Source organism: Manduca sexta, chromosome 11, assembly GCF_014839805.1.
Source record: "Manduca sexta isolate Smith_Timp_Sample1 chromosome 11, JHU_Msex_v1.0, whole genome shotgun sequence".
In the NCBI taxonomy this organism is placed as follows: Eukaryota; Metazoa; Arthropoda; class Insecta; order Lepidoptera; family Sphingidae; genus Manduca; species Manduca sexta.
The window spans coordinates 4345641-4359921 of record NC_051125.1 but is presented as its reverse complement, the minus strand read 5'-3'; the positions used below and the strand labels follow the sequence as shown (position 1 = coordinate 4359921).

The 14281-nt window shown below is 33.9% G+C and overlaps 2 protein-coding genes across 4 annotated transcripts; one reads left to right on the top strand and one right to left on the bottom strand.

Annotated features, from left to right (window-relative positions):
• Positions 1-1797: 1797 nt before the first annotated feature.
• LOC115442822 (multiple coagulation factor deficiency protein 2 homolog) lies at positions 1798-10183 on the top strand. 2 transcript variants are annotated; one of them, XM_037437585.1, is made up of 6 exons: positions 1798-1963; positions 6256-6415; positions 7372-7507; positions 7851-7941; positions 8625-8759; positions 9339-10183. In XM_037437585.1, exons 1-6 carry the CDS (start codon positions 1951-1953, stop codon positions 9470-9472), a joined length of 669 nt encoding a protein of 222 aa, XP_037293482.1. In that variant the 5' UTR covers positions 1798-1950; the 3' UTR covers positions 9473-10183. The 2 variants fall into 2 exon arrangements, with proteins under 2 accessions (XP_037293482.1, XP_030023856.2); XM_030167996.2 differs by lacking the exon at positions 8625-8759 and having other exon boundaries at positions 1825-1963.
• On the bottom strand, positions 10179-13368 carry LOC115442741. Of its 2 annotated transcripts, none has more exons than XM_030167895.2 (4): positions 12914-13368; positions 12509-12632; positions 11184-11364; positions 10179-10785 (listed from the first exon to the last, which is right to left on the bottom strand). In XM_030167895.2, the coding sequence occupies exons 1-4, from the start codon at positions 13259-13261 to the stop codon at positions 10668-10670; spliced, it is 771 nt and encodes a 256-aa protein (XP_030023755.2). In that variant the 5' UTR covers positions 13262-13368; the 3' UTR covers positions 10179-10667. The 2 variants fall into 2 exon arrangements, with proteins under 2 accessions (XP_030023755.2, XP_037293481.1); XM_037437584.1 differs by having other exon boundaries at positions 12890-13365.
• Between the last annotated feature and the right edge of the window lie 913 nt (positions 13369-14281).

Sequence of the window (14281 nt, the reverse complement as noted above, 5' to 3'; positions counted from 1 at the left end):
CGAGCTAATTTATTCAATAATCATGGTGTAAATATAATTGTCTACCAAGTTCTACCGTTTAAAGATTGCATTGTGTAGGAGTTTCAACGACTTCAGGAGTTTAATTCGCTACACCATCTTATTTTGACAGTGCGTAAGAGGCATGTAACGCGCCGCGCCACATTTAAGACAATAGATATTGGTATGCAGAATATCATTCCACGCTATTTTCACGAAAATAACTTATCACGGCCGTGTTACGAGTTTACGCAGTCATAGGGAATAAGGCCTCAGAATAGGCAATCAGAAAATATTTCTTTTATTGTAATAATAAATTTATTGTATTTAATGGTTTAAAATAATTCATAATTTTGTTCTATTAAAATTACTTTTTAGACGAGGTTATTTTTTACATGTAACTATTTTCCAATATTGTAATACATACAATGAAAGTAAAACGTATTAGGAAGTTCGTTAAAAGTTGTTTACGTCTGGAATATATTATATCACTATGCTAAAGTATATTCGTCCCATTCTCATGAGTTATTTTCATAAATTAACCAAGCAGGCAGCAGATGTGCTAGACAATTCTTCTAATGCTCAATGTCTATTTCTTGTGAAAATGTTATATGCTTTGAAGTATAACATATTTTTTTAAGATAAGGAATTTTTTATACTTATTTGTAAATAGACTTTTGCAGCAGCTGCTTGCAATTCCCAGGATACATAGTAATTTATACTGAGATTTTGTAGCTTTTTACTAGTCAGAGAATTAAGTAAGATCGGTTTACTAGTTCTAAAAATTCCAGCCTTCGTATGAAAAAAACCTTTAGCTTTATATTATAATGTAGGCTACGGTACAAAAAGTTTGTCCGTCTGATGATAATCAGGTACTATTTGACCGTAAATAAAAGCAATTTCACCAATAGTCCAGATTTACAAGCCTTACAGCATTTGTTTTTCTAAGTTGTTATTCTTCATTATTTATTATTTTATTCATTTGTTATTCTTTGCATTGCATTTGTTATTATAAGGTCGGTGTAATACATCCGATTTTTGAATTCAGAATTATCCAGGACGCTTCAGATGCCATAACAAATAGCACATACTGAATTTTTCCGTGAGTAAGGTATAATGAATGATTCTTATTTATTTTTAACATTGGGAAAAAGTCGTTGGTGATCATTCTGGTTTCAGATTTGGATTTTATTCTATTTCCCTTAGTTTATAATAAAAGCGCTAATAAAGGGATGTATTTTTTATTCAATATTTCGTATGTTACGGATTTTATTACTCACAAACCTATAAGATGTATAGGTATAAGATGGCTATAATGACAATTTAACCATAACGCAATTACATGTACGCGCTATATTTGGAAGTGTAATAGATAATGCAGCGTTCCATATCCATACAACGTAGATAATATGAGAAATCTGCAATCAAATAAACAAAAATCAAGTTATTGGTAATTTACAAAATTTTTAGCTAGTTTTTGAAATTGTGGAATTCTATTTATATAAGTGGCATTCTGGGAAATAATATAATTAATATAGTTATCTCAATACACCGTTGACATATTTCTAGCAAATGATTTTTAGTTTAAAGTAAGGATGAGAATAACATTGGAAAATAAATCTTTTTCGAGTATGCTGGTTATTGTGAGTAGCGTGTTCTCGCTATAATGTTTTTCTTTTATACGCCTAACGCCATCTAGTTGGTTTTGATTTAGACTAAGAAAATTTTGGAAAACCTTTACCTGCCATGCGCTGAAAAAGTGCTAAGCGAAAGTGTTATGTATCCCAGTCGTGTAAAGCATACATTTGCACGAAGGTGTCGCGCCTGCGCCGTAACATTGATTTATTTTGTCAATGTTTGACAGATGTAAGGATACGCGATGCCCCTCAAGTTATTTTGTGTTTTTTGTAAAATATTAGATTAAAATACATCATACAGAGTGATGCAGCCACGATGAGACTTGAAGGTATGTTTTGATTGCTTACCTTAAGTTAAAGAATTTCATGCAATGATATTGGATCAAACGAGTAGCAATGATGTAAAACTATTATGGGTATAGTGATTTTCCTAATTGCCCTAAAATTACTATAGGTTGTGTAGAATAGTAAGAACGAGGCATTAATTATTTAAAATATAATTCATTGTTTTCCTTGTTGACTTATGTGTACATCTAAAAAAAGTGACTAATTTTGTCAACAAAATATCTCTGAAATTGGGTGACTTTACCCTATTTGCCTCAAACTTTCATTATTAGAAATTAAAAGCATTTTGTTAGTCTTCATGTGATAATTTTTACGTATATTTGTATTGCAAGTGCATAATACTATGTTAGGACATTATCAATAACAATTTCTATCAATGATTAACCTGATTACTGTATTGTACTCTATGAATTCCAAATCACTGGCTGTAGTTAAGAGCAACAACACTAATTAAATAATATACCGATCAACAATTCATGGTAAACGCAGTGCATTTAATAAATGATTATAATTTGAGTTTACTTACCAACGGTATGATCTCAAAGTGGTGTCATGACTAGGGTATTATAGCTTGTTTTAAGTAGGATAATGGCTGTTATCCAGGCCTCTAGACCCTGTTATTATTTAATAGTTATGGTATCATGCAATCTAGGGCTTTGTAGTTTTGTGTCATCTGCTTCTACAGTTCAGTAAATGATAAACTTCGAACGTTCTAACAATACATACAAGCGTAAGTCCAAATCATTGTCAGATTACTATTAATTGCGATGAAGTAATCGTTATTTAAATAAATTATTTGAGTAGATTTGGTAAAGCAGATCTTATTACTATTGCTAGAAGGTTTAATAATGTTCATCGTAGATTCAAGTGGTATCAAGTATCAGCCGATTGTATGACCTAAGGTCAACTTTGTTGATACTTACCATGTATGTCGAATTGTTTTAAAAGATGTAAGAGAGGTTTACATGAAGGCGAGTGCGAGTGAGCGAGTTAATTCATATATTCTAGGGGGAATTTCTGCGGTTCTCTTAAACCTAACGTAGACAAAATCTGGTTGATAATACGTGATATGTAAGGGTGGCATATTCTCTAAGCGAATCAACTCTTTCAATAAATGAAAAAAAGAAAAAAATATATTCAAGTACTGTGACTACGTAGCCGTTTATTATAATCTATACAAAACAAACGCATCACGCCTGTACTCTCGCTGGGGTGGCAGATCAGGGCAAACATGTTTTGCATGTTAGAATCAAATCTTTAATGATTTCTTTGCATTTATAACTTAAAACAGATCAATATTTTCTTATAAATATTGTAAAATAAATTGCAGAACAAAGTTGTTACAAATCATTGACACGAAGTGATATTTATCAGTCTAATTACAATAATCAGTATGTAAGTCTTTGGTAAAATATTGCTCATGCGACATTTGACCTGCGCCGCTATCTCCTCGCCACACAACACCACACCACTCGGCGCGACACACGTATCACAATGTTGAAGTTAATTATTCTTTTCTGTGTTTTCACCACTGTGTATTCAAGAAGTGTTATCGTCGGTCAAACATACGACTATAATGGATTAGTTAAAAAAGTGTTTGAGAAAGAAGTTGAGCTTGCATCGATACCTCTTATTAAGAGGACACAGGAGATATCATTCGAGTTGGCTGGAACTGAACAGAAGATCAAAGGCATTGCCATAAAAGACTTGGAGAATGGACTGTCCGTGGCTTCGATAAATCGGGGCGGTTTGGGTTTCAACTTTGTGAATATAAAACTCAAAAGTGAGAGGGGTTCGGGCTTCAAATACCTCATAGAGATTTACGCGTAGTTTTAACAATTTCTGTTGTATTAAATGTGACTTTTTATCATTTGTGTTTTTATTATTTAATCTTATTAACGGTCTGTGAATTTAATCTTCTCATAATATCTATTACATTGGAGTTTTTATTTTGTACGATGTCTAAAAAAAATATTACTCACTGCATCAGTTAAACATAGATTTTATTAACGCGTATTAAACACTAATATTCCATAAATTTAAATTTCCAATAATTAAGATAACATTACTCAGAAAAAAATGGACACGGCATAAAGTATTTAAAAATTAATACTATCTGCACATTGCGGGTCAGCAAACTCGAAGCAATGATACTTAGTGTGGTGGTGGAATAAAGGTATTTGCGAGTCGGTCTGTTGGATGCATTGTGATCACATGGGATTAGGGTGTTATCGAGCGATAATGTAGCGGGCTGCCCGGGGCGGTGCCTTTCACTACGCACCGGGGCTTTGGTTTGATTTGTGTTTGACATACGGCCAGATCAGACGGTGAATCTAGTGGTCATATTTTTGTGTATCGAATTATTAATGAAGGTGACCTAATAATGCATGTTATTTTTTTGGTTTTGTTAGTGGCTTCCTCCGCGTCCTCTTGAAATAAAATTCCCGCTTTGCAGTGTCTCGGTTAGAACATGGTGCATTGTAGTTAATTCTAGAATCCAGAAACACCTATACAACACATCGTTCTAACATAAATAGTAGAATAAAAATAAATACAGTGAAGTGGGGATATATGCCAGTAATTAAGATAATTCTGGACACTGTCAAGACGCTCTACGTCTCACCATTTTATATATGAATCACATTATCTTTTGGTCCAATGTAGGTAATATTTTACTATATTAGTAAGAAAGCATTAACACAATCGCAATGTTCTACAAACGCAAAGGCCGTGAGTCACTCATTGTCCCAAATCGCTTGGTACGGACACCCCGACATATGGAGCGCGCACTTGTCACCGCGGACGCATAATTTGTACTCCATTATGGCTTTATTTTATACACTGCGCTCTGTAATAAAGTAGGGTTCGATTAAAGACAGGTCTCGTCTTTCGTCGCACCAAATGTTCCGCGCGAAACGAGGGGGATGTGTCGTCTAAAATGTATTACGCATTCAATACATTGAAACATTTTTGTAATTGATTTTTGGCTGGATGTGACGTTTATTTTTTTTATAAATCGAGCGATTTTTGATGAATTATGATTTTCCGTTGCGTTATTTGTGGGGTTTGTCATACATTAGGTAATTTCGTACGAGGTTTTTATTTATAAATCGAAAGCTTTACTGATGCGTAATATTATATTATTGTTAATAAAAAGCTTAAAAATAATGAATCTGCTTAGATTACTTAAAACATTATTTAATTTGTATAGACTTTTACATATCATTGATATACATTGCCTTTTGTACGTAACCTTGATCATTAAAAATAGAGCTAATCACAACACAAGCAAATATTTAATGTGACGCACTTTTGACCAGACGATGTCTAATTAACGGGCAGGGTCGTTGTGAAATGAGGTGTGAATATTGCGTCCCCGCGGGGCCCGCTCCGGGGGGCTCGCTGCGACCCCCGGGGGACCGCGGGGCCCAGCTGCCCACGGGTACCCTTTATACTGACACAATGCCCGTCATTATAGACAGGTACTGCTGGTATTGTTTTATTTTTGTCATGAAAAACGCTGATGTTATGGGATTTTGATTATGAAATTGTCCCTTTATGTTAATTGCTGGGTAATGGGTATCCTCTTAGGTGGTTTACGTGGGTTGAGATTTATGTGTAATGCTTAGTTAAAGGGCAGGCAGGATGGAAAAGTACAGCAAATTTTTACCCAATAGGTATATTGAATATTCTATTGATAGCCAGTCGTAGTCGGAGTTTCTAGGTATAAACCAACACTTCAAGTTCTACCTATTTTGAATTTATAATAATCGGTAGCCTAAAATTTTATTAAAAACACTATTGACCCTTATGGACTGGTCGATGAAAAAAAAATAAGAGGAACTTAACTTTATTCATAAACTTTCAAATCACAATAAACTCGCAAGTTTCTGTGTCCAACTATCGGATTCTAAAAATTATATTAATAATGTTTTGCGTTTGATTTAGAATCAATACACGCATATGAGGAATAAAGTTATAAAACAGGGAACTGTTACTTCACACCGAAACGACGACCTTCGAACCAATTTTTTACGCTCTAAATCCAATTGTTACGCACTTCTTAAAACAATTGTTTGGAGCAAACTTCACTATGTCATCCTAGCGATCATTTATGTTGTTTTAATCCACAGGAGTTCTATGCCGCAAATAATGATATATAATAGATACGATAGATTGTGTAAAATTTCTGCTGATTTAAATAAATATTATTACTAAAATTAAAAAAATGATTTCTCATTCCATTTCATTGGATATCATACTTTTTACCTTCAAGCATGCCTCCATCTCCTTCTACTCTTGAACGGGGCATTGGGTCTCCGTCGGGGCCCACATCACCCTCACGGCCAGAGCCCGGTTGAACGCCGACACCACCACTACAAGCCGAGGGGCGTCGACTCACTCACAGCTGAATCAGAAGTCCTGCATGACGCTCAGTAAGTTGATAATAAGACTTGCCCTGGTTAATGCTTGTCCATTGCTGAAACACGGGCCTCGTCTACTACTGAGAGGGTTAAGGCCTTAGTCTACCTTGCTGGCTTAGTGCGGGTTGAAAGGCTCAATAGTTCACATACCTTCGAAATTCTCAGGTATGCATGTGTCCACGATGTATTACTTGACCGTTAAAGCGAACGATAATTGTTGATAAATAATACACACTTACCTTCGTAAAGTGAGTCTTGGGTTTTTTTTTAACGTGCGGGCTTTTGTTTCGCTAGTGCGTTCTTTCCCCAACTAGGCTATTGTTCACTGAGATGAATCGTATCATCATACATATCAACTTAGATGAATTTTAACATTAAGTATTGTAGTAACTATTGGCGAATTTTTTCAAAAGGTAACTGAGGCAAAAAATGCCTTAATTAACATATCGCGGCCAATTTAATAGAAAAAAAAAATAAGACAAACGTAAATAAACCTAAAAAGGGAAGCCGATAGGAATTACTCACTGGTAACACTTGTGCAAATGGATTTTATGTGCAGTGATGGAATTTATGATAACTGGTTCTGATTTGCTATTTATGTAGTATGACATTTTTATTGGTATACCTCTTGGTATAGATTAAGAACTATCCCTGGAGTAACATGTAGGTCACTTTGACATAGCAAGAAAATTTAATGCATTAAAAAGCTGATAACTGCCGATTTCAGTACACGATCCCAATCGCTCTTTTTTGATCGGTCGCGAAAATAGACCGATAAGAACAAATTTTTTTTGGATTGTTTACAGAGTACTTGTCGAATACCTTTATTCTTAGTATTGGATCTAGGATTAAGATTGAGTTTGTTCATTGAAATCGGTCGTAAAGATCAATATTTGCCATCAATTGGTCATAGACTTAGTCATCACCTACAGCGGGTTTGATTTACATGAATTTAAATATATTTGTAGACATTTAGAAGAAGATAATAAAGTACTGACAGCGGAGACATTGGCCAAGATGTCACCCGAAGAGTTAGAGTTTCACTACTTCTCAGCTCATGATTTTGATAAGAACTCCAAATTAGACGGGCTGGAATTGCTAAAGGTATTTTTTTACAGATCTTATAAATTGTGTGAATTAATACAAATTTAGTTCAAATAATCTAATTATTTTTTGAGAATAAATAAATAAATTACTATAATCATTGGAATCACAGGGGCACCAGAACTTCAATAGAATTGACCGACTACCTGAATTTGTATGGAACTTTTTTCACATTTTAATTAATATTCAATTATATTTCATATTAGTAAAATTGTAAGTAAAATTATCTGTAACTTTCGATGGAATTGTCTGATTGATAAATATATACCTTAAATAAAAGAAATACCGACAACTCTCAATGTGATTTGCCAAAAATATTAATATAATATTGTGTCATTTTCAGGCTGTGTATCACACTTTACAGCATGAAACTGATGAACCGTTTGAAGATCACGATATAGAGCCGAATGAAGACGAAATGGATGCTTATATTGGTATGTCATGTGAATACAATATTTTGTGTCAAATTTTGTTGCACAATTACATGAACAAAAGGAATATCGTATGCGATGATTTGATTAAAACAGCAAAACAATTTATAAAATCGAATCAAATAAATAACCTAACATGTAGCAAGCTGGCTGATTTAGTAAATTTTGCAATAAGTGGAGTGTCTAATTTATCAATAATTATATATTGCACCTTTAGAATTACAATGACGCAAGTGCAAAAACAGTTACGTATAATTACAGAAAGTCCATGTTGCCTTCGATAGTTTGTCACTTTTCAAATATTGCGGATTATAAAGTCAACTTAATGGTTTTTTGCACTTGCGCCATTGTAATTCTAAAGGTACGATATGTACAATAATCATAAATGTTATAAGTTATTGCTATATCAATAAGCTAGATCTCAATGCCAGTAAGTGCTACATTTGTTCTTACACACGGAAGCATACACCATATCTTCATAACTACTTCTTGTTAAACACCACTGTATCACGTGTGAACTCTATAAGAGACCTTGGAGTTACTTTTGACACCAAACTGTTGTTCGATGCTCATGTTGAGAACATAGTTAGGAAGGCCTCCATGGCACTTGGTTTCGTTTTTAGACTGTGCTCAGAATTTAGTGACATCAAGACACTCAAAATAATTTATTGTTCTTTCGTCCGCAGCCACCTTGAATATGCCTCGCAAGTGTGGAACCCTATATATGATGTTTACATTAACCAAATTGAAAAAATACAACAAAATTATACGATATTTGCAATACCGCTCAGGCAATTATTTTAATGACTATTTTACTCGATGTAAGAAATTTCATATTCTTCCATTGCAGGAGCGTAGGCGAATAGCCGATCTAGCATATCTTCTCAATATTCTCAATAGCACGGTTGATAGCCCTGAACTATTAAGCAAAATCGGACTGCGCACACCTTGTACTACGGTTAGAAAACCGAACCTCTTGTATGTTCCATTTGCTAAATCAGCATATCGGCAGAACTCGTACCTAATAAGAGCGTGCAGATCATTCAATGATGTTTCCTCTAATGTTGATATTGATCTCTTTAACTTCAACTGTACTAAATTAAAGAAAACTTTGTGCAATGCATTTTTTCACATATCGTAATGTACATTTAAAATATGTAGGTCTCTAGGCTGGTTATCTGCCTATTATTGTTCTATATTATTGTATTGTATTTGTGAAAACTTTTAATTGACCTTTATCTTTTTTGTTATATTTACTACTTTTTGTTATGCTAGTTGTAAGTTTTCCTTAAATAAATAAATAAATAAATAAATAAAATAAAAAATAAAAATAATATGTATGTCATAACGTTACCTAATTATAATCATCATTATACAAAATTATTATTTTTAAATTTCAGCTCTAGTGGACCGGACTTTAGAATCAGACGATACAGATAGAGATGGATACGTGTCGTACGCGGAATACCGGGCAGCCAGAGCTAAGAACCCAAGCGACAAACCGCCAATAGTGATGGCAATTAATAAACCATAGACCTGCGAAGGAATAGACAGGATAGATCATGTAGATTGTACAGGGTGAAAGTAATAAGATTTGCAAAGGTATAGATAGAGACAAGGATATTAAAAATTAATTTAGAGACGACGAAATATAAGTAAGTTTTACTTTATCGAGAAAAGCCATTTCTATTCAGTCAATTAAAATTCAGTTACTCAAATAAAGATATTAATGATGTTTAGTTATAAACGACACTTTTAAAGTGGTTATTCAGAGTTTTGAATTCTCAAAAACTTTTTTGGAAAAATTTACTTAATCTTCTTTATCGAATGAATATCTACAGGCGGACACATATAAGGTTTTATAATTCACCTGATTGATAAAAAATATTTATAAGGAAAGCTATGGTTGAGGCCAGACCGTTTCTCTGATATCTCTCCTAGATAATTTAAAACTTAATTGAATTTATACGAAGTCGTTTATTTAAGTAACTGTTATATGTGCAATTCGACATGATTTCCATTCTAGATAATAATCATGATTGAGTCCAGAATAGTGGGGTAATGTGTGGATTTATAGATACTACACTAAATATGTGTGTTGCGTCGCAAGTGTCGTGAAACCAACAACATTGGTTTTATTAAGCTAATTACGGTCTTGTTTTATGTTATAAATCGTTTTTTATTACGTTGATAAATTGTAAAGATTTGAATAAAAACATTTTGGGAAATAAGTTGGTTAGTTTAACAGTATTATTTTATTTATTTGGAGTTAGTGTACTGTCTTACATTATTACTTGTTAATATAAATTAAAAATACACTTCACTTAATTTTAAGCTTTAAATTGATTACTTAAAACACTTTATTTGAGCAGTTACGGTTTTAATATATTTTTACATTATATTCTAGTTTACAAAATGGTTGTAAGGTTTATTTGGCGTAAAGAAAATATTAATTACAAGTAATAAATCGGGTCAGGTTTTTAAATCATCAGATAAAGTTATTTATAACATGAAACACTACATTGTAAATTAGACTTTAATTAATGAAAAATAAATATTTAATTGTTACATTCTGTCAGGTTATTAATTAGCAAATAACCTTCATTTGATGAATGGATAATTAGACCTTTTTTAATTTATTTGATTCACAGTAACGTGTTTGAATAATTTTAAGTTTATTTGTTACTAATCAGTCAATACTGTAATTATCTAAATCTAGGCACGGTTACTTATACGGATTTTCCACATCGATATCTGGTGTCACAAGGCAAGCGTTGCTCCCCCCATGCGGCAGCCTGCTTGATCCCAGCTGCCACGTCTTCATATGGTTCAAGGTCGATGTTGTTACTACACATGGTAATATAAATTAGGTTAGTCTACAGGTCATGTCAGATATAGACTTGCGAATTGCGTTAGGCTTTGTTAATTGAGGAGAACATAAATAATATCGAATTGTATAAAAGTTTTAAATAAGATAATCTTTCGTGTGTTTTCCAGATGCCGGTTGCAGATACTATAGAGAATTAGTATACTAAGATATTTTGATCTCTTTAGTTACTAGTTCTTGTGCAGTTACTGAAGTCTACAATTTAATGCCGAAGATAATTATGCTTTCAAATATTAGTTTCGATTGTGTCTATTCAATTGTTATTTAGGCAATTTTTTCGTTATATTTTGTTACAACTGTCAGGTACTATCATATTATGGAATTAAAAGTATAGATACGAAAATCATGAAGAACATACCCGTGAAATAATTTCGTTCCTTGTAAAAGTAGTTCGGCTCCCGAAGAATACATTGCCGCTTGTTCTGGCCTCTGGCACGATAGAAGATATAGACAGTCGTAGTTCTTATTCTGCTGGCCGGCTAAGTAGCTCAGGTACAGAAGGATCTCGTCTTCAGAGATGTATGAGGCGTTCTTGTTGTCTAGAAAAATATTCATGAACGTTAGAAGCCATGAAATTGATATTTTGTGGTGGCAGATGCTAATGGCAGTGAAGAAACAGTTATTGTTTTGGAAAGGCAAGTATATTAATGTGTTAATATAATAAATTGAACGCCTAATAAAGAAGATAATTAGAAATAATTTTTGATAATCATTCTTGAAATGCAATATAAGAAACACATATTCATAGTAATTAAACCACACAGACAATTAAATCAAAGACCCATCGAAGAGTATTAACGAAACACATATGTTTATTTGTATCTAGTGCTATTTGAGGTACGTTAAAGGGTTAGGGTGACCGAGTCTGCAGCTTGCCCGATGGTCAGTTTCGACGTGTACAAGATAATCCCCAAGCAATGGGATTATCTGGACGGACACGGCATTCCCATCGAAGGTATATCGGATTAAAATTACTGGTCAGCGCGGCGCGTGCCGAGCCAATGAACAAAAGAAAACATGCCACTGAGAGCAGATGTATTGGCAGGAGACACTTCCTGTCAATGATGGTTCATTTTGGTGTTTTTGTTGGTTATAATAGAGATTATCTACATGGGAATGGCGAGTGTATTTTGTGAAGTGGTTGAAGCAACGAATGCTTCCTAAATATAGGAAAATTAAGTGTAACAAATAAAGTAATAAATGTAGGGTAATTGGGTAACGTTTAGCATTTTGTGGCAGACCTCGTAGCGAATCACGGGTTCCAGCCCCGCAATAGATGTTATATTATTAAACATCGTGAGAAAACCTGCACATCTGAGAAGTTCTCTATAGGAATTTCGAAGGTGTGTGAAGTCTACCAATCCGCACTAGGCCAGCGTGGTGGACTAAGGCCTAATCCCTCTCAGTAGTAGAGGAGGCCCGTGCTCAGTAGTGGGCAAGTATATAATACAGGGCTGATATTATTATTATTATTATTAATAGATGTTATGATATAATACAGTGTTGGTATCATTATTATAATTATATGAAATTTTTATCCACTTCAAAGCTAAGCCTTAGCTTACTATCGTCAAAACTCAGGGGTTTAAAACTAATTAAACTATATATAGGTACCTACTAATAGTTTTAGCAAGAGATTTGAACCTAAAGGAACTTGTTATCTGAATAGGAAATAAGACATACCTTCGAGACTTCTTCCGTAATGATGACCGCCCTTCCAAGCGCCGGCGCCAAAGAATCCAGCAGCTAATATCAACGCCTTCAGCACTATGAGAATGACCAGGTTCGTTAGATTTAGACTTAATACCTGCAAAGAAATACGTTAATTATTAAAATTTAAGCCGATATAGTGAAGTAGTAGTTAGTTATTGTTATTGAAAGACAGCAAACTCTAAACAAAAATTACAAAAAAACGATTGATACGTCACCGGCCCAAAGATGCAACTTGCAACTAAAATCAGTGACTAATGACAATAGAATGGAGAATCTCTTATCTTCAACATTCCGCAAATAGCTTAGTCATGCAGGAAGCGTGCAATTTTACATTGGAAGTGCGGTACGAACCTGAGATACGCAGTCAAAACCAACCTGGCTGCTTCCAGTCGACCTGGCGATGAAGTCCTTAGCAATGCTCGTCACCACTTGACCTCCGGTACTACTAAAGAAGTTATTAGCAGATTCTAGGAAACTCGATCGATGCATTAAAGTGTCATTGCCACTATCAAACCTCGCGATAGACTCCTGGCTCTGACTCTCTTGGTTTGGGTAATCACTACCTTTAAACGGAATAGGCGGCTTGTCCACTGGCAATAGCATGCTTGTATCATAGCTTTTCTTCGGATACAATTTCTTGGCGTACTGTGGTGATGAATACGCTCCAGAATGTTCCGCTGCAACGAAAGCAGCACACGACAGGAGAACAAATATTGTGACCATTTTGACCGTGTGTCGGAAACTGACTGGTCTGTAGGAAGCAGGTAGCGAACACAATGGTTAAAGATATAGTGTTAGCGATGTCTTGTCGTCCGTTGTTTTATCTCTTCCCGGCTGCTTTTGTTTGCACGCACGATGACATCTCCTAATGGCGCTATTGTTGTTGCGTTTTAGCTTCGAAACGATATTTTTGTACTCACACTACGTAAAGGTATGTGATTGTATTAAATGATGACTACGTAATAAAACGATTGTAATGAATTTAGATGAAGATGTGATGATTATACATGCTTTCTTTCTTTGATCCAGTAAAAATGTAATTGTAGATTTTGTTAACTTATATCTTAATATACATTTATTATTAGTTTAAAATAAAACAAGGTATTATAAAATATTTTAAATATTACTTGTTAAGAATATTTATTATATTAATTTATATAAAGGGGAAATTAAAGCTTATTTACAAATTATTACATCCAATTCATGTCAACTGCTATGAAAAGCAAAATTCCGACGATTGCAATACATATTTAATTTACCGGAACATCTTTGTTTACGTCGTCTTGGTTCCGTAACTGTGTTGGTGAACATGTGGGACATTTCACTCAATTGCTGCCATTTTTGGTAATACTGATGTAATACTATATAATGTTATGTGACGTTTGACGATTGCTCTATTTTGTGTCTGCTCATTTCATGTACTGCCGTAATCGGAGAGCAAGAAAGGTTGTGACATATTAATAGTTTGATGGAAGAACATTATTAGATAATAAACGCTAGGTAAATCGAATACAAAACCGTTCATTGCTCTTTTATAGCAAAAGATTGGTAATCCTACTAATATTATAAATGCGAAAGTTTGTGTGGATGGATGTATGTATGTATGTTTGTTCCTCTTTGAAGCATAAACTACTTAACGGATTTGGATGAAACTTTACAGTAATATTGGTTATACATTAGAATAACACATACGCTATAATTTATAATTATTTTGTTTAATTTGGTCATAATATAACGATACAT